A 22689-nucleotide genomic window follows, 5' to 3' on the forward strand; every position below is an offset into this window, starting at 1 on the left:
GAATAGTATTTACTAAATAGTATTTACTAAACAGTAATTACTATTTGTTACTGTTTACTAATATTTATATACTAAATATTGACACTATTTAACTGCTTGGTAAAACCATTCAAACAATATGCATTCTAATATAGCCAAATGCAAAGTTAAAGATCTAGAAACAAAGAATGCAGGCTATACTGTATCCTGGAAAGCAAGGACTGTGAATGATATCTAGGGATCATAGTGGACAAGCAACTCAGCATGAGCTCCCAGTGTGATGTTGTGGCTAAAAGGTCTAATGTGATCCTTAGATGTATAAACAAGGTAGTAGGGACTATAGGAGTTGGGAGGTGATTTGACCTGTGTATAGTAGTGGTGTGATAGACTCTAGAATACTGTGTACAGTTCTGGTGTCCACATTCTAAAAATTAGAGTGGGTGTGGAAAAGAGCTGTAGAAATAATTCAAGGGCTTGAAGAATGCCTTATCAGAGACAGACAAGGTGATTGATAATATATTTTATTGGACCAACTTGTGTTGGTGAAAGACAAGATTTCAAGCTTACACAGAACTCCTCTTACAGCAAGAGACTTAAAGCTCAATATATTTATCTTGTCAAAAAGAAGATTGAGAGGTGATTTGATTACAGGGTGTAAGTACCTTCACAGGGAGAAATGCTAGGTACTAAAGAGCTCTTTAATTTACCAGAGAAAGGCATAACAAGACGCAAACTAGAAGCTGAAGCAGAAATAAGACCTACGTTTTTAAGTGAGGGTGATTTAACAACTGGACTAAACTATCAAGGGAAGTCATAAATTCTCAGTCTTTCAGATAAAAGCTAGATCCTTTTCTAGAAGTTATGCTTTAGTCAAACAAATTGCTTACTCAAGCATACAAGTTATTATATTTACTCAGTAATTAACTGGAATAATAGCTGGGTGAAATTTAAGGCCAAAAACCACCATTCGCTCATCAAGTCTGACTTCCTGTATATCACAGGTCTTTAAACTCTCTGGAATATTTTATTTATCATTTAACTAGTACCTGTCATAACTACGGACTATCTCATATATAACCTCTCACGGATACTTCACTTTGAAAGACATTTCTAAACTAACTGTGATAAGAGAACATATTTATAAAATCTTTTTACTTAAGGGGAGGTTGTACCAGTTGATGAGCAGTTTGACAAAGAGAAAGCCAACTTGGAAGCTTTTGCAGTGGATAAGGATGTTGCTATCAATAATGATAAACCAGCTGCTACAATTGGAGTGACTGGTAATTTTACTGATGCTGAAAGAAGAAAGTGTGATGAAGAAATCACTAAATTATACAAACAACTTGATGACAAGGTATGTTCTTGTTAAATATAAAATCTCTTAGTAAGCATGTTTGGAGCTACCGTAGTTGATTTTTAATTCAGACAAATCTTCATTTGTTAGTTCAAATGAGCATGGTGGGTGTTCTCAATCCATATAACATGGTCTGACTGCAGTTCCCATGGATTAAACACAACAGAAAAATCACCTCATTTGGGACTAATTGGCATTCTCCTTGTCAATTTGAACAGGCGGGGGCAGAGATTGAAAGGATAGAAAGAACAAAGCAAAGTGGGCAGCTCATAGGAAATAGATGAAAATGGAGTCTGATGTAGGCAGAGTAGAGTTGAGTGGTCTCGAAGAATGTTCTGCATTCAACTAGTTGAAATGCTCCTTGATAGTTGGATGTCTGTGATAATACAATACTAAAGGTCGGGGACGGGGAGGTAATACGCAATTAAACTGACATTTGGGTAATATGTTTTGGAAAAGCTGAGAGATGTTGCTTATTTTGTCCATTATTATATTTTACAAAATATGACATTTGGTTACATATCTCTAACATTTAAATAATATTACGGTACTAAATATCTTGAAGTAATAAATTTATCTAAAGTCAGGAGAATTTTCATCCCAAGTAGGTTACTTGGAAGTTACAGCAGGCACATGTCCTAGTTCTTGAACTTGGAGAAGACATTGTGACATAACAAAGGGGTAGGATTTTGCTCTTGGGTGCAAGGTAATACTACAAATGCATCTAAAGCTAGAAGCCTACTATATATTTTTCATATCCCTTTTGAGTCCATGAATCATCGGTCTTGTATTTAGTTTGATGATTGTTTCCAAAAATGGAAAGGTTGAACTGATTTCTAATGTGTATTTGAGATTTTTGTGTGTTCAAACTGTTCAATGGATTGCTGGCTTTAATTGCAGGATGAAGAAATCAATCAGCAGAGCCAATTAGTAGAAAAGTTGAAGACACAAATGTTGGATCAGGAAGAGGTGAGTTTCACTATTGTGTATTTTATTTGGGGTTTTTCATTTGATTAAAAAAAAATTGAGGATAATGCAGAAAAAACCCACCTTAAAGTCATAACTAACTTTTCAGTAAACTGAAAGTAGGATGATTATATAAGGAAACTGGTTTATTCATTTACCACATCATAATCCTTCTCTAGTTTTAAAGTCAGAATCTAACTGTTCCATATCTATCCAGAGCTCCCAGTTTGATGTACTTTGGCCAGTCAGTAACTACAGATTCACAAACCCCTTTACCAATTTAGTGTGTCCGTTAAGAGTTTTGGCACAGTAGGTCTTCCTCTACCTTTCCATGGGTATCAAGAAGTCTCATTCTTTAGAAATTTCAAAATACTTGCATTCCTCTGTAGGAAGAATATGAAATGAAGGAAAAAACCCTCTTAAGTAGTGTTCATTTTAATCACCACCATATTTTGATCACAAAACTATTCAGTTTTACAAGGCATTGAGTTGTGACATCATAATTTGTATACGTTATCCTTTTATCTAGGTTTGCTGGAAGTATTGGACGTTTTCTTTTTATTAATTGTATATGAATCTGCTCTTGCTGTGTAATGCCAACCAAAAGTATTTAATTTTGTATAATTTATTTAAAAAACAAAGCTTTACCAGATCCTTTTGTTTCTGTTAATTTTGACAGATTTTTAGATTAGGTTAATAATATCTAATCTCAATACAAAGCTGATACATTTTTACTAAAAATTAACTCCTTCAGTCACTGAATTATTTCTTAATATTAGATGCAAATGATTCCATTGCTAGAGAAAACAGAAGGGAAGCATGGGCAACCTTGCCTGGCTCTCCTATGTAAGAAAATAGATTTACTTCATTTTAAATATTTGTCTGAAGCCATGTCTGCACTACAGAGTTATATTGACTTAATTAGAGCTATTCAGGCTGGAGTCGCAGATGTCAAAATGTCCACCAGTTTGAGAGATTTTTCCTGTACCTCCTTTGGTTGGATATCTAGGGCCATAGCCATCCTCCTCAACAACTTCTGATGAGTCTTAAAATTGTCCCAAGGTGACGAAATAGGCTTCACTACAACTGCCTCATCTGGGGATGAGGAAGAGGGACTTAAGTTATGTCAGTGATCAGAAGCCACTTTAATTACATCAGTTGTGCATGTCCACACAACGCTACTTGGGTTGGCAGAATGTGTCCACAGTGAGTGCTTCGTTTTGCACTGTTTTTCAACAGTCCTTGTTAACTGTGCGCCCACCATCTCTGCCTGAAAGCATGGCTTCTGAACTGCTGACCAGTTTGGTGATGAGCATTATGAACACAACGGGGCTGATTCTGCAGTATTTCATGAGCTGTGAGCCAGTGGTGCCTGCCCTGCTGCCTGCCATGGAAAGAAATAATTCAAGATTGCTGCTGTCATTCATGGAGCAGCTGCACACAGTGGACCGTTGGTACTGAGCTCAGGAAACAAGCACTGAGTGGTGGTATCGCATCGTGATGCAAGTATGGGATGACAAGCAGTGGCTGCAGAACTTTCAGATGCACAGATCCTCCTTCCTGGAACTGTGTGCGGAGCTCACCCTAGCACAAGGACATCAGAATGAGAGCTGTCCTCACTGTGGAAAAGCGAGTGGTGATCGCCATATGGAAGCTTGCAACTCCAGACTGCTACTGGTCAGTCCATGAATCAGTTTGGCGTTGGAAAGTCCACTGTAGGAGCTGCAGTGATGCGTGTGTGCAAGGCCATTAATCACCACCTGCTATGAAGGACTGTGACTCTTGGTAATGTGCAGGAAATAGCGGATGGCAGTGAGGCAATGGGATTCCCTAACTGCAGCAGGGCAATATATGGAACAAATATCCCAATTTTGGCCCCAGACCATCTTTCAGCGGAGTACATCAACTGGAAGGGCTACTTCTCCATTGTGGATCACCAAGGCCATTTCACTGACATCAATGTGGGGTGGTCAGGAAAGGTGCATGATACGCACATCTTTAGGAACACTGGACTATATAGAAAGCTGCACAGTGGGACTTTCTTTCCTGACCAGAAGATTCAAATGGGGGATATGGAAATGTCCATAGTAATCCTGGGAGATCCCATCTACCCCTTTCTCTCGTGGTTCTTGATGCCTTACACCAGGAACCTAGACAGCAGCAAGGAGCGGTTCAGCAGGTGCCGAATGACCACTGAATGTGACTTTGCCAATTAAAAGATTGCTGGTGCTGCCTTTTTGGCAGGTTGATCATTTTCAGTTGACTGTCCTCTGCATAACATTTGCGAAGCGAAGGGAGAAAAGTTTCGGGATGGAGCGCTGAGGTAGATCAGCTGGCTACTGATTTGGAGCTGCTACATATCCAGGCAGTTAGAGGGGCACAGCAGGGAGGGGGCTATTCGAATTAGGGAAGCTTTGAAGAAGCATTTTGACAATGATTCGCAGTAATGTGTCTTTATGTGATGCATTCGGCCTGGTAATATTTACTTGCAACCCTGAACAATCCCTATAGTGCTTGCTTCCTGAGCTTTAATTGTACTGAGCAAATATTCCTGCCAATAGCCACTGTGTTGAAATGTTAGCACCAACTAACATGTATGAAACAAATAGACTAATTTTATTTCAAAGACTAAAGTTTAATAGGGCGAAACACGCAATTTTTGTCAAATGGGACATGGTAATGAGGAACAGTCTCTCGGTTACGGCTCACATAGCTGCATGTAACTGCAGCTTTCATTGCGAAACCAGTACTTGGAGTGCACGGGGTACTGCGAGGGACTGGGAACATGTGAGGAATGTGGTGGGGGAGTTTGGAGAGGACATGGCATGAAGTTCTGTATTGGCTGCAGGGGGTGTCATGCATGAATATGCTCTGATTGCAGGCTAAAAGGGGACTTCAGCATCTCTGGCCCTCCAGTAGCTTTATCATCCGCTCCTGTGCCTGTGTCCTTTCCGGGCTACCCAGCCTGAGTCTTAATTGTCACCCTCCATGCTCTTGTTTAGCTATATGCTGCATATGTTGATTGCAGCACTTTGTGAAACATATCCTCCTTACTCCTTCTGGTTTGCAACCTTATCTGATTGAGGCACTCCGCTGGTGTGGAGGAATGGGTCCTCAAAGGCACATCTGCAGAAGCCAAAGAAACAATTAACAGAGACAGTATTGTGAATTCACTCAGAGCCATGAATCACAAAAGTTGCACACACCTCTTTCTCACTGTCCCTTTGCTAGCACACAGCTTGGTGAGAGCCTCAAATGTGGTGAGTTTGATTGGGGGGGAGGAGGGGTTGGGGAATGAACAAGAAGGGAAAAGGGGTCTGAGTAGTTTGCAAAGAGGGGTCACTACATGCATAATCAAATATCTTACTCCGAAGGGTAACCCAGGATGCATCTCCTGCATGCATGCGGCTTCAGATTGGGTCTGTATGCTGTATGCTGCTCGCCAGTGTGCTGCTCTGATCCCTGCAGAAATAATTTCCGGTTGGCGTGGCAGTTTCCTACAGTGCAGTGAGAAACAAGGCAGCTCTGCCAAGGAACTTTCAGCAGAAGATTGCAGAATACCTACAGAAAAATTTCCTAGAGATCCCTATGGCAGATTCTCGGGACATGCTGGTGTACATTAAAGAACTTTTCCGCTGGGCCCGCACTGCGTAGAAATTTGTTAATTTCTATGTCTTATCCCTCCTCTACTGTATAACAAAGTACATGAGCTCAATTTCCTCTCACTGTGCTGTATCAAAGCAAAATCAAAGCTTACTAGAGCTCGCATCCCTTGCTTCAGGAACTCCAGAGCTGGAGTGCTGGGACTGGCTGGACCTCTCCGGAGTCTAACAGATGTCCTGACTTACACCACTGGATGATCCTGTCATGTGTTCCACAGCCTCCTCCAACTCCACTTCCTCGTCTATCACTTTACCACTTCATCCTTACGGTTGACTCTGCTGGCTGCTGCCTCAAGTCCTCCTGAAGTATCCTTGGGGTTTTTTGGTGGTTGAGGTAGGGTCGCCGCCAAGGATGGTGTGCAGCTCCTTGTAGAAGCAGCATGTCTTCTGCACCGCACCAGAGCGACGGTTGGCCTCCCTTGCCTTCTGGTATGTCTGTCTCAGCACATTGATCTTATCACGGCACTGCTGCATGTCCCTTTCGTGCCCCTTCTCCTGCATCCCACTAGCAATCAGGCTGTAGGTATCAAAGTTCCTATGGCTGAAACAAAGCTGCAACTGCACAGCCTCCTCTCCCCACAGACCCAGAAGATCCAACAGCTCTGGTGTACTCCACGCAGGAGCATGTCTACTGTGAAAAGCCAGCATGGTCAGCTGGAAAGGTCCTGTGTTAACTGTCCATGCTGAGTGAAGAGGAATTTCAAAAATTCTCAATCCTTTAAACGGGGGAGGGGGGCGCATGTCTGTGTTTCTTCAGAGCGGCAGAGTTCAAACTGCTGACTAGAGCAGTCATGATGGGCATTGTGGGACGCCTCCCGGAAGCCAGTTAGAGCAACATAAGCAAGCACAGTGTCTACACTGACACTGCGTTTTGTCACAAAAAGCTCTACACCTCTCTTCGAGGTGATTTTATTTTGCCGGCATAGCAGGAATGTTAAACCAGCGGGAGGAACATTGTAGTGTGTACACCTCCGTTGTTTTGTCGATTGAAAGCTGACTTTTGTTGACAAAACTGTGTAGTGTAGACAAGGCCTGAGCATATACAACTTTGACCATACTTCAGAAAATGGTTTCAGCTCTGGTTTTTCAATATTTTGAAAACTCTCCATTCTGCTTGGTCATGTGCCTATTCAGTAATGAAATATTAAAATACAGAGAGGGTGAAGTACTGACCATGTTTAAGTCAATTGGGAGTTTAGAACATTCTAATTAAACTAACGATTAACAACTTCTTTAAAGTTCATCAGGAAGATCTGCTATATGATTTTCAAGCCTTCCCACTCTTCCCCACCCCCACCCCCCAGGTTTTGACTAATAGTTAACTGTAAATAAAAATGCAGATCTTGTCAGTTAGACCAGATATTGAAATATACAACATGAGCTTTGTCTACTATCCTTGACAAATAGTTAAACTATCTGTTTCTTAATATACGGTTGTACTCAGGATAAGTTCAGGGATTGCTATTTCGTGATGGTAGACCATGTACACATTCTAAATAAATAAGGCTTTATACTCTAGGAGAAACCGTTCCATAAGTTTGGGCTCCTACTTGCATTTCTTAATGTCATGGAAGTGACAACTTGTGTTTTTATTACTTTTTTTATCGCTTTTGTAGCTTCTAGCATCTACCAGGCGGGACCAAGACAATATGCAAGCTGAGCTGAATCGCCTCCAGGCTGAAAATGATGCCTCTAAAGAAGAAGTAAAAGAGGTGCTACAAGCCCTTGAGGAACTTGCTGTCAACTATGATCAGAAATCTCAGGAAGTAGAAGACAAAGCAAAGGAATATGAGCTGCTTAGTGATGAACTCAATCAGAAATCGGTAGGAAATCAGGGCAGGGAATTACTAAATGTCTGTAATGTAATTTTTTTGTTATTAGGAAACATGTTTTTTCAGCTGCTTACATATGTTGTCTCTTTTAAATGGCTTTTTTGAGTGTTAAAACATGAAATTTAGCTTTATGTATTTCTGATGTGGAATTGTAATAGTTCTGATTTGATTATCTAAATCAGATTTTGGCAAATATTAATGTGATCTGTAGCTTGCACAACAAATCATAGTTAATGGGAAAGATAGAAAATGCAGTTTATATCTTCCACTCAGATTTCCCTTCTGGAGCCTCGGCTTGGAGTTGCCCTTTTGAGGAGTTATTCCATAGCTGCTAATTTTTGCAATTTGCCTGGGGGAGTGGTGTCAAAATCATGTTACGTCACTGTAGCAGCAGGTTGTACAGTCAGTTCTGTTGCCTAAAGTGAGCAGAGATAGGTGTTGACTCTCAACACGTTAATGCAATAGGCAATTAAACTTATCACCCTTCAAAGGCTACCAGCAGTTAAGGGTGGAAAGTAGGCAGTTACTGTATTATTGATGAGAGAAGTGCCTGCCTGCCTTGCACTCTTGGTGTCCAAGTCTCATTCTGTGGGTCTGTTCTGTCCTAGTCCAGGTGTTAGCAGTATATTACCAACCAAAAGGTGGAGAAAGATTCCGCTCTATACTTTCTTCTATTTGAGCTGCTTCAGAAGTTCTAATGTGTGTCAGGTTTTGAATTCATCCAAAAAAAAAAAAAACTACTTAATCCTCTTTCCTGTGGATTCTTTCAATACTTTTCAAAACTATTACCCAGGTAAAATATTTTTCTTGTTGATTCAGTTTCTAGAACTACTCTGTTTTTTAGGAGGAATTTTACCTTTGCTTCCATCACACTAGTAACACAATTTTCTGTGTGTTCATTGCTTACATAAAAATGGTGTGGTTTCATACAGGCAACATAGACGTTTCCATTTGTTTCCTTACCAACCAGTTGCAGAGTTTCTTAATTAAAAAGCATTTTGTGATACCAAATTAGATCTTCATTTGCATGAAACGTTTTAGTTCTGTCAGCTGAACTACAGCCTGGGGAATTTTCTTTTCTTCTCTTCCCTGTGCTGACTTTCTTTATTTACATTTCACTTCCTTGCTGTGCCAGTGAGTAAATAACTGGATACTAGCTTGAGGGGTTTGTTCTAAACTCTCTGCTATGGTGACTAGGTGTACATAAGAGGAAGTATTTGTTGACTGTCAGCAACCTAAAGCTGGTTGGGCTTTATTTGAAATAGCAATTAGTATCTGCCATCATGCCCATCTTTTTTTCCCTCCAAACATTCTAGGTTGAGTGGATAGCAGATACTTTAAGAACGAGAATGCTGGTAAATTAGGAATATTTGACACTGGAACAATTTTAGAAGAAAGTGCTTCTCCATCCTTTTGTAGGTGGATTTTATCAAACTTGAGTAGTACAAAGACCGTATAAATGATCAATCTAGAACCAGCACAAAAATATTTTTAAATTCGCACTTCTCCAAAGAACCCAACTCCAGGACTCCAGCTTGGGAGTTCCAGTAGTTATCCTAAACTTTTGGGCTCAGCAGCAGGCCTGTGGCATCCCTCTTGCCTGGGAATCTGCTAATTTCAGTCTGCATTTAGAGGCTTAGTTTCTGATTATAGTTAACAAAAAAAAGTTTCTTAGGAGTGGGATCCTCTGATCACTAGTTTTTCTTAACTTGGTGTGAGGTGTCAGGACATTGCTGCATATACCCCAGTGAAATTTTTTTGTTTCGGGTATACATTTTCTGTTTAAACAAGGTTTTGACAACTGGTGTCCCTTTGTCAGTGACAGGCTTGTCCCTTCTGGGCATGTTTGTGCCAAAATTGGGATAATTGGTTTCAGGCCTCCCTTGGGGGATACCTGGGGCACAACCTGGAACTGTGGGACTGCTGTTGCCCCTTAACTCTCCAGCCTGGACTGTCTCTCAAAAAGCTATGCCCGTGACAAGCAGCAAAACTCCTGTGATCAAAAGAGGCGCTGTGATCACTCAGCCATCAGCATGTGGAGTCTCACACCCAGCTAAATTACATGAATGCTCCCTGAGCCATTCATGAATCATAGAGAGAGCCACCAACAAATCACTCCAGCCTTGCACCCTGGAAATTTACAGTGTTATATTGCTCAAGACTCACTTGGACAGTGCAAGCTCGTTAATTAGTTCGCCACTTTGTCAAAGGAAAGTGGACATGCACCAGCCTTTGTAATCTGAGCTGAGATTTCCCCAAGGACTTCAACCAAAACCACACTGTTCAGGTAAAATATTAAAACAGATTTATTAATTACAGAAAGATTTTAAGTGATTATAAGTAGCAGGTATATAGATCAAAATTGATTACATAAGAAATAGAATTTAGAGTGTGTATTTATTTTTAACTTGTAACAGACTAAGCAAGATTTAAATCAGTCTCTCTCACCCTAATAGAGCATGCAGTCAGCCCACAGTTGTCAGTACACAGGCTGGATGCCCTTTCCAGCCTGGGACCAATCTCCCCAGCTCAGTCTGTCTTTCAGATGACCTTCCAGATTTTGAGATGGGGGAAGAGAGGCCAAGTGATGACATCACTGTCCCTCTTTTATACTTTCTTCCAGCTGCTAGAAAGATCCTTGCTGTGAGGTGGGTTAGGCTGTCCTCACTGAGAAGCCTCTGAGAGAGTGGATTTTTCTTGATTGGCCATCAGCATCTGTCTGGCCAGTGATAGTTGCTCCTTTTGTCCCTACTGAAAGGCCAGCTATGGATGTCTCCCAACCTCACAACATATTTCAGTAACACATATGGCAATACTTCATAACTTCACATACAATGATAGTACATACAAACCAACAGGATATAAAATGAGACCTCACCAGCATGCATTGTACAAAACATATCATCATATGACAGTGGTGAATATGAGGGGTTTCATGGTGCTACTTTGAGGTCCAGAGAGTCACAACGTGCAGTTGATGTTGAGCTTATTAATCCCAACTTCACTGGAACATTGTTGGGCTTCTGAAACTTGCCTTGATACAAGTGTACTATTTGCATTCCAAGCTTTGTTCTAATCTTAGTAAATCATTCTTTAGCAACAAGGATGGGCCTCGCATTTTTACTAGAAGTAGTAAATAATCTCCTCTGTGTAGCTTCCACCTCCACCTTTTTTTAAAATAGTTTTTGCCAGAGCCTTTTAAGTGTGTAGAGTACAGTTTTAACTTGCCTGCCATAGAATGGTATGATTGACAGGTGGCATTCTTCAGAAACACCCATGATTGACTGTGGGATATGTTAACAGTTGTTGCCATGATCCAGTGAACACATCTGAAAGCTCCTCTGGTTTCATACAGTTCTTTAGCCAAGTCCTTTTTCAAAAACCAGTCTTAAGACTTAAGTGATTTGAGACTTTATATTTGTGCCATAAATCCAATATGGCAGGCTCTGGTGTCATTCTCATCATTGTAAAACACCTAGCTGGATCCCATGCACTATTTCTGCTGCTCTGTCAAGGCTTTGATTCCTCAGGTGCCTGAATCTGCTTTCTTGAGTAAGATGTCACCTCTGTCCCTCTTAATCTTTGAGAGTAGACCATGCTTGGTTTGTACCATACTCTGCTCTTAACTTCAGAGACCAAAAATTTCTGGTCACTTCAGGATAGGCCTGGTACCTTTGACGGTGTTCCTGATCTTTGCACTGAAGCACTGGCCTAACAGCTGTAATGGGCAGTGTCCTCTACATCCTGGAATACCTGGGTACATTGGCTTTGGTACCCATGCACTGAGTCTTGGAACCATAAACGCCATTGCCTTGACCACTTTGTAAACAGTGTATGTTGCTGCCAGTGCAGCTACTGTGCTGCAAGTTATTACAGCAAACTGATGTTTGTATGGGATGAAGTGAATGCTGCTAAGGAACAGGAATGTTAGAAATTTGTTTACTGTTCAGAAGGGCAAGAACTACCAGTTTCCCCCAGGATGATCCAGCTTTCTATTTTTTGTTTTAACGGTAGCTATAGCCATCCCATTTGAGATGGAGACTGTCCAGGAAAGCCCAAGGGCTTTGGTATTACAGTACCAAGAACAGAGATACTTCCCACAGAAAGGGCCCTTATACTGAACTCTGTATCAGTTGGTAAAATATGGCAGAACACTCAATTGTAGAAAGTACCATTTGGATTTAGGACATCACAGGCTGTTCTTCCCATTGTGGTACAGTGTTCCCTAGCCATGATTCAGAATACCAAGATGCCTTTGGATGCAAGATAAGAGTAAGCAGTGTTGGCAACATTCATTCGTACTGTCTTTCCTACTAAAATATCAGCAAACTGGGGGAGAAGTTGCACCTTTTGTTTAAAGAATGCACAAACTAACATGCTACAGTGTGGACATGACCACACATCAGGTGCAAGGTTCCCTTGATAATGCATTGATATCTCTGTTTGTTTGTTATTTGTGGTGATTGAGGTGATAGTGATAAGTATTTATCATTGATGCTTGCAGGCATGTATGGCCACATTCATCAAGCCTTTGTATTGATACTCAGCAGAAGGTAAAGAACCTGGCAGCAAACCTCTGAGAATGGATGGAGTCACTCAAAGACTAAGGAAACTAAAACAACCTTCTGTTCTCTTAGGGTCATTATCCAGTATCTGTCTACCTCCATCTATAGAAAAGGCAGTCTTTTGCTATAAGTTTCTGATGCTGAACCTAAATGTGCTTCGGATTACTTAATTTTGATAAAGGTTGGAGAACAACGAAGAAGTATGTTATGTTTGGCAGCTGGTATTGGCATAAAGTGGCTTCTTCAGTTTAAGTCTAACCCTGGATTTAGAGTTAGCTGTTGGTTGCACATGGATGGGCCGATCCTCAGTCTGTGTAAATTGTCATACCTTTATTGTGAATGTATGCTCTAGAATTAATGGCACTGCACAAAAAGACAACTTAGAAACTTCTCCCACAGCTATATCTGTTCAGAAAGCTCTCGGCAGGGATGGACTGAAATAGATGTGATCTGCTTCTGTGCAGAGGACAACAGATAAACATCTAAATTGTCCCACTAGCAAAACATACATAGTGATGAATGTATGTCTTACTGTGAGAGAAAGCAGATACGGATGGGTCACATTTTAATGTCTTTAAGAGAAACCCCTGTGCTGTCACACATTGGTAAATGTAACCATAAATGCTCTTCTAGGGTGTTGGCAGAATCATTGGCAAAGTTGCAGGATTGTGTATTGTATGCTGAAGGGCTTTGTGTCTTTCAGAAAAGAACTCCAGGAGTTTTGGTGAAATACTATTAGTTGTTGAAACTTTTTGTTTTGCATATTATGCTACTCTACAGTGCTTGCAGGTTTTTAACTGTTACTTTTAAAACACAATGTAGTTACCAGATAGGGGCACTTTAATGGAGGGACAAGATTTTGCTAATATCTAAATAAAAAATAGCAAATTTAATTTTGAGGTTGCTGGATGAAAAACAAGAAAAATATTCCCATGTAAAGATTGAAACTGATAAAATCTAATTTTACACCTTCATCCCCTGTTCTAGGTAATTTTAGCCAGTATAGATGCAGAGCTTCAGAAACTTAAAGAAATGACCAACCACCAGAAAAAACGGGCAACAGAGATGATGGCCTCCTTATTAAAAGATCTTGCGGAAATAGGAATTGCAGTAGGAAATAATGACGCAAAGGTAAAGAGAACTGTCACAAATGTAAAATGATACATATGTTCATTCATGTTTAGGTCTTCTCAGTGTAGTAAAGATGTAATAACTAGGGTAATTTATAACACTTATAACCATATAAATGTCTTCCTGTAAGATTCTGAGAGAGGATAAAGAGAACCCAAGTGTTAGTATTTGCCTTTTACAGCTAATACAGTGTTTATAGCTGACTTATTTATAATAAGGCATAGTGTACAAAGGCTGAGAGCGGTTTAGTCTAACTATGCAAATACAGTGCAAACATTCCTCAACTTAAGTCACTTCAGTCCACATGGCTAAATCACCAGATGTAATTGGCACAGTTGATGGTGCCTGCTTCGGAAAGACTGAGTACTGACCGGGAATGGTTGCTTTTACTTCTAGAATAGCTGTTCCTTCCAGAGTAATTGAGTTAACTAATAAGCCATGTATAGAAGATACTACAGCTGCCTATACCTTCCCCGTGGGTGTAAGACGACTTCATTTTCCACTTCAGACAGTTTCTTTTCAAATGCTCACATGTTCACTTAGAAAAATCCCAAATAGACTAAAAAACTAAATTATTTTGAAGAGTTTGTCGCTGACCTGTAAACACTTGCAGTGACCTACAGCTTGGCAAACACAAGTCAGAATTTCTTGATGGGGAAAAAAGTAAGTATGACTTATACTAGCCTTTCTAGTGGGAAGCGGCTGGGGTAAAGTTGTGTGTGAAAATGAAAAATAGTATCTGTGGCTACCATAAACATGGTCTGAAATAGAATAGCAGTGCCATGACTGTGTACTAGGGACTAGGTACTTCTGTTTTCTGATTGCACTTTGAGCTGCCGCATCCCATATTTAATATGAATATTAATTATTTTTTGATCACTTAAACCTTTCAAATTCTGAATTTCTTTCAGCAGCCTGAAGGAACTGGCATGATAGATGAAGAATTCACAGTTGCAAGACTATACATTAGCAAAATGAAATCAGAAGTGAAAACAATGGTAAAACGCTGCAAGCAGTTAGAAAGCACTCAAACTGAAAGCAATAAAAAAATTGAAGAAAATGAAAAGGAGCTGGCAGCTTGTCAGCTTCTTATCTCACAGGTAAATGTTGCATTACTCTAGCTTTGGTAATTCAAGTCACTTTTGAAACATGATTCTTATGTTGTTTATCTAGTTACTGGTCAGTAGCTAGGTTACTCTCACTTAACCTATAGCATAGAATTTTGAAAATAGACAGACAAGGTGGATGCAGTAATATCTTCTTATTGAACCAGTTTCTGTTGGTGAGAGACAAGCTTTCGAGCTTACACAAGTCTTTTTCAGGTCAGATTTTGAAAATAGTAATTCAGAGGTTTTGATCTGAACTTCTTTTTGCAGAACAAGTGAGAAGTCGGACATCTGTTTCTTCAAACTGTCTTAATGTTATATTCATCAACCTGTTTTTAATATCAGCAATACACTAAAGTGTTTAAGATTATCTTAAAACATCTTATCATTCCTGATACAAAGTGCACTGAGAACTATGGACACCAAGGGGACTTAATGCTTCCTGTGAAGCATAAGAGCATAGTTGAGTGGTTTCAGATGTCTTAAAACCCCAATATAGGTCCCTAGACTTAAATCTCCATTTCCATAATTTAACACTGAAACAACATTCTTATACTGGGTTAATCTTAACTTTTGTGACTTGTTGACTTTCTTTTTGCTGTTGGAGTAGTGTTGCATACAAATAACAATTTCTCAAAGCTTGCAAAAGCAGTCACTTTTTCTGAAGTGCTCTGAGGAGACAGCCAGCTTAAACACCAATTGAAAGGAGGAAGGGGAGGCGAGGCATCAGGGTGTAGACACAGTATGAGGAAGTTATCACAGTAGAACTGCTTTTTTTTTTTTTTTTTATTTTTTTCCCCTCGCCTTTTCAAAATTTTCAAATTAGCTGTCCATATGTAGTAGTCTGGCTGTTCCCCTAATTCTTTTCTCTGTGTGACTGGTATGACTTTATCTCCATCTTATAGGGCAAGCAACTTTCCATTTCTGGATAGATAAACAGGGTGGATTGATTTAAATCAGGGCAATTTTAAATCATAATTTTGAATCAACTTTTCCATTTATACTTCAGTTATTTTCTAAAGAAAGGTGCATTCTCATTGGTTGATCTAACCATTAAAACATGTTGATTTACAACTAAATAGAGCCTCCACACTAGATTTGGTACATCTTTTTGACACCTAGGAAGCTACACTATAACTATATACATTTATTTAAGCAACTATATAGCTTAATATTTTCAGATTCTTCTTAATTATACATTTTAAGTATGTTAGAAAATGGTGAATGAAATATTAATTTACTAGATAATTAACTCTTTGCTTATGATGTGTGTCAAGCTGCATTAGGATGGTAACTGGTATTTAAACAAACACACACAACCACATATAACATTTATTTTTATTAAACAAAATAACCTTAAATGTTTTGGATACATAAACTTATCAAAACATGTTTCACATTTACAACTAAGTGATTTATTAAAGAAACAGAAGTATTAACAATAGTGAATTAAACTGATTGTTTCAGGTCTGCTGGGGAAATTTTTTCAAATATGCCTTAGTAAAAGTGAATGGAGCTGAAGTTCCTACTGATCCAAGTCTCTTGAAAATGAGACAGCAGTCTCCTAAGTTACATAGGTTGTCCTACAGACTTTTAAAACAGTAAATATCATCCCCTCCTTCCTCGTTTTTAGTCATAGACTGCTTTTTTAACTCCCAATCAATTTGTCAACTTTGAATTAGTCTAAATGAAGAAAATATTCCTTCTGTGCCTGCAGAAGCAGCTAGTGCTGTCAAAAGCTGGGATAGCATTTCAACAATGTATGGTTCTACAGATTTCCATCAGTTCATTGGTATGACTTTCTTTAAAACATCATCAGCAAACATGTACTGTTTGAGTGGTTCACCTCCACTCCTGAAATTTAATAGGTTTGCCATGATTGATTGGTGCCCATGTTACAGCAGCATCTTCTCCAGCACTTAGGTATCTACCATGGTACTTTGGGTTGAGAATATTGACAAGAAAATGAGATGTAGTAAGTGCTTGATCCATCCATTTCCTTACTTCCTGCAATTTAGCTTTGTTATTGGGCATTTCTTTCGTCAGCGTCTCTTGAAGTACACTTCCAAATTTCAACAGCATCAGCAATACAGCAGAAGTCTTTCTGCAGTTTGTCCAAAGCCATGGAAATATATTTCAGAGTATTCAGTTTCAGCTTATCTTCATGTTTGTTAAATCCATACTTTGGCTTAGATAGTTTAATTTGTTCTGTCACAGTTTTCCTCACAAATTGTCATCAGAATAGGCCAGTTCTTAATAAATAGCACAAAACAGTCATCCACTGAATTCCATCATACATCTTGGAGGAGAATTAGTTTGGATCGTCCCACTCTCTTCAGTGAAGCTGAAGCAAAGTGTTTGTTACGGAAGTATTTTGCTATTTCAACTTTTTCCTTTAGTCCTGCAGTTGTATTTGCATCTTTGGCTAAAAGATGCATCAGATGAGCATGGCCCCCAGGTTATAAGTTTCAGGTTCACTTCATTATCTTCTAGGTTTCTTCTCATCTTTGCTACATTTACAGCATTGCCTCTGACAAAGTTATGCATTTGACACGAATTTTTGTCCAGTTTGTTACAGCTTTTATTGTTTAAGTATTCTGAGATATGAGCATTTACTGATTTGCTCCAATTGTTTTGGTAAGATAGACAACCACATCTTGTGTTACACAGTTGTGATCCAGTACATATTACTGGATCAGTGTGTGCATGGCTAAACCATCAAGACTGCAATACAAAATTTCTGTCAATGTTTTTTTCACACTGTTCATTTTCCTTCTCATACACTGTATCCAGCAGTGTCTGCTCTGCTGAGTTGAGTATAGCCTAGCCATATTGATTGTACCATGTCAATAAAATGTTTGTTCTTAACAAGACAAAAGGAGCGAACTTGATGCACGAATAAACCATGCATCCTTTTCATCTATGGAGTCTTACTGGAATTTGCTGATCCAGATTATAAATTCTTCCATGATTTTACTGTATGACGAAGAAAGCCCCCTCCCCATCTCTTTTTTCCTTTTTTAAGCAGGTGATTTACTATCTGGTGTCTATTAGTTGCAGCACTGCTGGTGATACCAGCAGATGACTCTGAAGCTGTAGACATTGCAGATGGATGTTCACAACTCTTTATGTCTAAGCTGGACCCTAAAACAAAATGGTTTAAAAAAAAATAAAAAAAGTCCCACTCACGCTGAGTATTACTCAGTGAACTGCTTTAACAGTGCAGTGAGATTTGTAAATTGATTCATCCAACTGCAGCTGTTTGTACCACTGTTTAAATAGTATAACTTATTGTAAATTCAACTTTATAGGGAAATAATTAATAAATCATAAGTATTTAAATCTATTTGGTATGTTATTAGAAATAAAGATTTAAACAGCTTGGGGGAAAAAATTTAAAATGTTAAAATTCATGAATGCCTAATAAAACTTTACTGTTAAACAGGAAATCTGCACCTAGGATGTTTGATCATGTTAGCAATAAAAAATAGTCTCAGAAGTTCAGCAGTTACATTAATATGTAATTGATAACTATTCCCACAGCAAACTAACATACCAACTATAGTTTGAACACACATTTTGAAATTCATAAGTAATCAAGCCATCCAAAACTCAACTTAGATTACTGTCAAATTTATTATTCTCTAGCACAGTAAAACATGCTACGCAGTGCTTAAGAATGGTGCAAAAATAAGTTGACCAATCAGTTGATCCAAATTGTTTCAAACATGTCCACATCATCATCTTCAAAGTCATTGCATTCTGAGGAGAATTTTTCATAATGTTTCATTCTGACTAGATCTTACATCTTTGTTGCACTGTTTACATTTGGCGCACATTCCTTTTTTTACTCTGGGGTACAGTATTTTCTTGAAAATACTCCCAAATAGGGACTATGACATGCAGCCATGGCAGTTTTTTCCTCCAGTTTCCAGGTGTTGAAATCAACACTAGAGGCTGCACTCAAATGAATGTCATCCCTTCACACAGTGTCCTGCTTTGACACCAGTGTTGCTCCCTTTGGGTTATGTACACTACTTCTCCCTTATTATATAACTCTGCCATCACTGCCCCCAGAAAAACAAGGACTAATAACAATCCAGGATTGTTGCTTGTGTAACCCACATGCCTTTTGCATTGCAGTATTTTATTTGTTTGGAGACAGAGGGAGGCAATTAAGAAATGAATGGATTTCTGTTTGTAACTCTCTTTGTACATATCCCACAAGTCATTTACTTGAAGTGTCCAGAACCATCAGGAAGCAAGGGCTGGTAGTTACTAGGCAGATCAGTGTTTGTCCATGAGCTGGAGAGTAAGTTTCAATGGTAGGTGGAATCTTAAATATTTATTATTTGAGATCACTTGGAGAGAAGCTATAAAACAGGAGTGGATGATCCTAATGAGATGCATGATGATGTCTCCTGAGTCGGAGGCCAGATTCCAGGGCCTATGATGATTTTGCCAGTCTCTTGCACCAAGTAGCACAGACCCTGGGTCCCCCAAAGGATCAAACCCTTAAACAGTATACGATGTATTATGCCATATTTATAAAGTTTGACCTCAAAAGCTAGATATTTTCCCCCTGACTTTCTTTATAGAGAAAAGCAGCCTTTAACTCAGTTTTTGATAGACTCATGGATTCAGCATATTTTTTTGTTTTAATATTTTAAGAGATTATAATTTTAGGCTTTAACAAATCTTGCATTAAATTCAGATTTCATTGTAAACAGGTTTATTTTAAAAATGAAACTTATTATGTAAATAATAAAATATTAATTTAAAAAAATAATTTTTGTTTTAAAAAAATCTATTTTTTATCCCCCTGATGTACAAAGAGGCAAGCTATAGATTTTTATTTCTCTCATTCTATCAATGTATTTACCTGTGAGCAGAGGTTTTTGAAGTATTATGATAGCGTGTACAAGGCATACTGTGAGGATCTTGATCCTGAATTGGATTAAGCCTTCCTTTTTCTAGAAAAAGAGAATATTTGTATGCATTTGGTTTTCATATTAGTTATTTTTGCCTTTTAAAGTTTTTAATATTTTAAGTCTTGCATGGAATTTCATTTTCATATGCCTAGTTTAAATGTAAATTAATGTTGTTTTCATTCTGAAAGCATGAAGCCAAGATCAAGTCACTGACAGAGTATCTTCAGAATGTGGAACAGAAAAGGAGACAACTGGAAGAATCTGTGGATTCCCTTAATGAAGAACTAGTCCAGCTTCGGGCACAGGGTCTGAATTATTCTTTATATTTATGTAACCATTAATGTGGCTATGCAGTATGCATAACTGGCATCAGAGAAGATATGTGGTTAGTGTTTATCCTATTAAGATAGCAGTCTAGTGCTATATAGTGTGTTCTAAAACATCTACATTACAAAGTAAAGTAGTTAGAGATAATGTATTTGGACACACTTGTCTGAAAGAACTATTCAGAATGGGGTTAAGATACAGATATAAGACTGCACCTTAATCTGTCTGCATATGAAAAACTAATTCAAGGTTTAAAATGAAGGGGTGTAAGTATAAATCTGACAGTTGTTCCTATGATTGACTAGGCTCTGTAACTGAAAACTATTTTCTCATTAGAAAAAGTCCATGAAATGGAGAAGGAGCACTTAAATAAGGTCGAAACTGCAAATGAAGTCAAGGCAAGTTAATGTATTTTGCTGTTGCTTAATAGTTTTATATAAAACTTCATATATTAAATAGTAAAACAAATATTCTTTTTTTCTATAGCAAGCTGTTGAGCAGCAGATTCAGAGCCACCGTGAGACACATCAAAAGCAACTTAGTAGCCTAAGAGATGAGGTTGATGCAAAGGAGAAGCTTATTACTGAACTCCAAGAGTAAGAGTTGTGCTGTTAAAATATTTTATTGATTTTTACTTAAATTTTTAGACTACTGAGGTAATTACTTTAACCATATACCTAGCAGATTACTGAATTCCTTAGGATATTAATTTCTGGGTAATATTTGATTATTCTGATTTAATTAGTTTCTTTGGTTAAGTCTTCAAGCATTCTTCATAGTAGTGAGTAGGATAACTCTTTGCTGTCATCTGAGGTACTGTGCTCAAAACAAAGCAAAGAATGTCATCCCTTTTTTTTACACTGGTTTGTTGGTGCTGAGTTTCAGGGTTTCTACAAGTGATGAGTAATGAAAAAACAATGACATTTAGCATTTGGAAATCCTAGCTTTAGTGTGGATAAAATAAAGATAATATACTAGGCATCTATTAGTATAGTGAAAAAACCTTTCCAACATTGTAAACATGTTTAATGTGAGCATGATGCTTTGATAAAGATTTCATTCATCTGGCAGATGATAATTTCATTTGTTGATCATTTATCAGATAATCAGACCTTCATAAGAGTTAGTTAGTTGCTAAGATTTCTGATTAATGTTCAGACTGCATTATAAATTTAATCCTTTAATAAAGGGAGCAGAGCACATCCTGTCTCAGCTTAGTTTTGTTAAGAACGGCATATAATGATGAAGACTTGGAGCATTGTTGGAGTATCATCATGTTTCTCTATATTTGTATATTAATCCTAACTTTCTGTATCCAGCCAAAACCAGAAGATGATGCTTGAGCAAGAACGTCTTAGAGTTGAGCATGAGAAACTGAGAGCTACAGATCAGGAGAAAAGCAGAAAACTGCATGAACTTACGTAAGTAATAATCATACTTCAGGCAAGAAAATGTGTGCCTGGGGACCTTAAAATTGTAAATACTGGTGAGCTGAAGTGGTGTGGGAGAGATGTTCATTACTTAACACATTGTGACAGAATCGTATCCTTAGTAGAGATCACGAGTTCTGTGGCTTTCTGGGGACCTCTGGGACTACTACTGAGGCAGGGTGGGAGCAGCTGTCAGAACCAGGCTGCTGGAACAACGGCTGCTGGAACAGCTGACTGGTGGTCACCCGGGGGTCGACGGAACAGCTGGCCACCATCCAACCCCGGGGCTGGTGGAACAACTGCCTGGTGGGGAGACACCAGAGCAGTAGCTTTGGTTGGGTGAGCAGCAGCGGTCAGCCCCTGTAAGCCCCAGCAGCTCTCTGTTTGTCCCTCTCTGCCTCCCAAGGTTGTGGGCTTCCATGAATTTTTTTTACTAAAAAATATCTGACAGAATTTAACCTTACATATTATTTAAAGCCTCCAGAACTGCTCAGCCACACTATCCATAGTCATGTTAATTCCTCCAGTATTAGAATGTTATATTAGTTTCGTGCCACTTCACTTCAGAATAGTCCATGGCAGCCACAGTTACTTGAGATTTTATTGTGATTTAAGAATTCCATTACTGTTCTGAAGCGGAAACGGGCTACTATTTATAGGATTGTTCACTCATCTTTAATAGTTTTTCTTCCTCTCATCTCACCGTTCTCTCCCTCCCCTTTTTAAAAATCAAAGTCTGAAAGTGTGACCTGATTCTGAGGCACCCCCCCCCCCAAATAAATAAATAAAAAATTAAACATGCTACCATTTAGTTGGCTGTAATGCCATTTCTTTATGGGAGAACCATTTTGGATTACCCACATGCCAAATTTAAAATGGGTAGTGGTTTGCCCAGTGCATGCAAGATTGAATTGCCGATAGACTTCTTCAGGAACCTAAATAAACCGTTTAAGGGAATTGGTTATGATTGCTTAAAATTGGATGTAAAAATGTAAAAAGAAATTTCTCTAAATGCCTCTAGCCAGAGGAGCTCTCATGGATATCTTTTTAAGGACTTTGTCCAAAAATTTATTGATTTATGTGGGGATTGGGACACAAAACATACTCTAGTTTACAGAAAATTGGCGAGCATGTATTTGGAAGGATTACCAGAGAGCTGAATGCATTGTTTTATTGACTGCCTTATTGAACTATGTAATTTACATTTACTGGTGTCATATTTTGCCCTGTCGTATTCTAGTTTTCCGTAAAGACAAAACCTGAAATTTGTATTCATGCCTGAAAACTTGTAGGAGATGTTTAATGTTGCATACCTAAAACGTGAAAATCAGTCATGAACTTGGTTACATTGGTCTGGGAGCTGCTGGTCAGTCAATGATCAGTAGCAAAACAAAATCCCTTTTAGA

General features: G+C 38.7%; 1 protein-coding gene across 2 annotated transcripts in view; it reads left to right on the forward strand.

Moving 5' to 3' along the window:
• The window catches only part of KIF5B (kinesin family member 5B), a 62206-nt gene that overhangs the window by 27063 nt on the left and 12454 nt on the right, over window positions 1-22689 (forward strand). The window contains exons 12-20 of one of the 2 annotated variants that reach the window (XM_039523885.1): window positions 1140-1333; window positions 2234-2302; window positions 7578-7784; window positions 13346-13489; window positions 14401-14589; window positions 19715-19832; window positions 20190-20251; window positions 20340-20449; window positions 21173-21274. In XM_039523885.1, coding sequence (XP_039379819.1) covers window positions 1140-1333; window positions 2234-2302; window positions 7578-7784; window positions 13346-13489; window positions 14401-14589; window positions 19715-19832; window positions 20190-20251; window positions 20340-20449; window positions 21173-21274 — 1195 coding nt within the window. The remainder of the gene's footprint in view (window positions 1-1139; window positions 1334-2233; window positions 2303-7577; window positions 7785-13345; window positions 13490-14400; window positions 14590-19714; window positions 19833-20189; window positions 20252-20339; window positions 20450-21172; window positions 21275-22689) is intronic. The other variant, XM_039523886.1, reaches the window with a different exon arrangement.

Source organism: Mauremys reevesii, linkage group 2 (genome assembly GCF_016161935.1).
Source record: "Mauremys reevesii isolate NIE-2019 linkage group 2, ASM1616193v1, whole genome shotgun sequence".
Lineage (NCBI taxonomy): Eukaryota > Metazoa > Chordata > Testudines > Geoemydidae > Mauremys > Mauremys reevesii.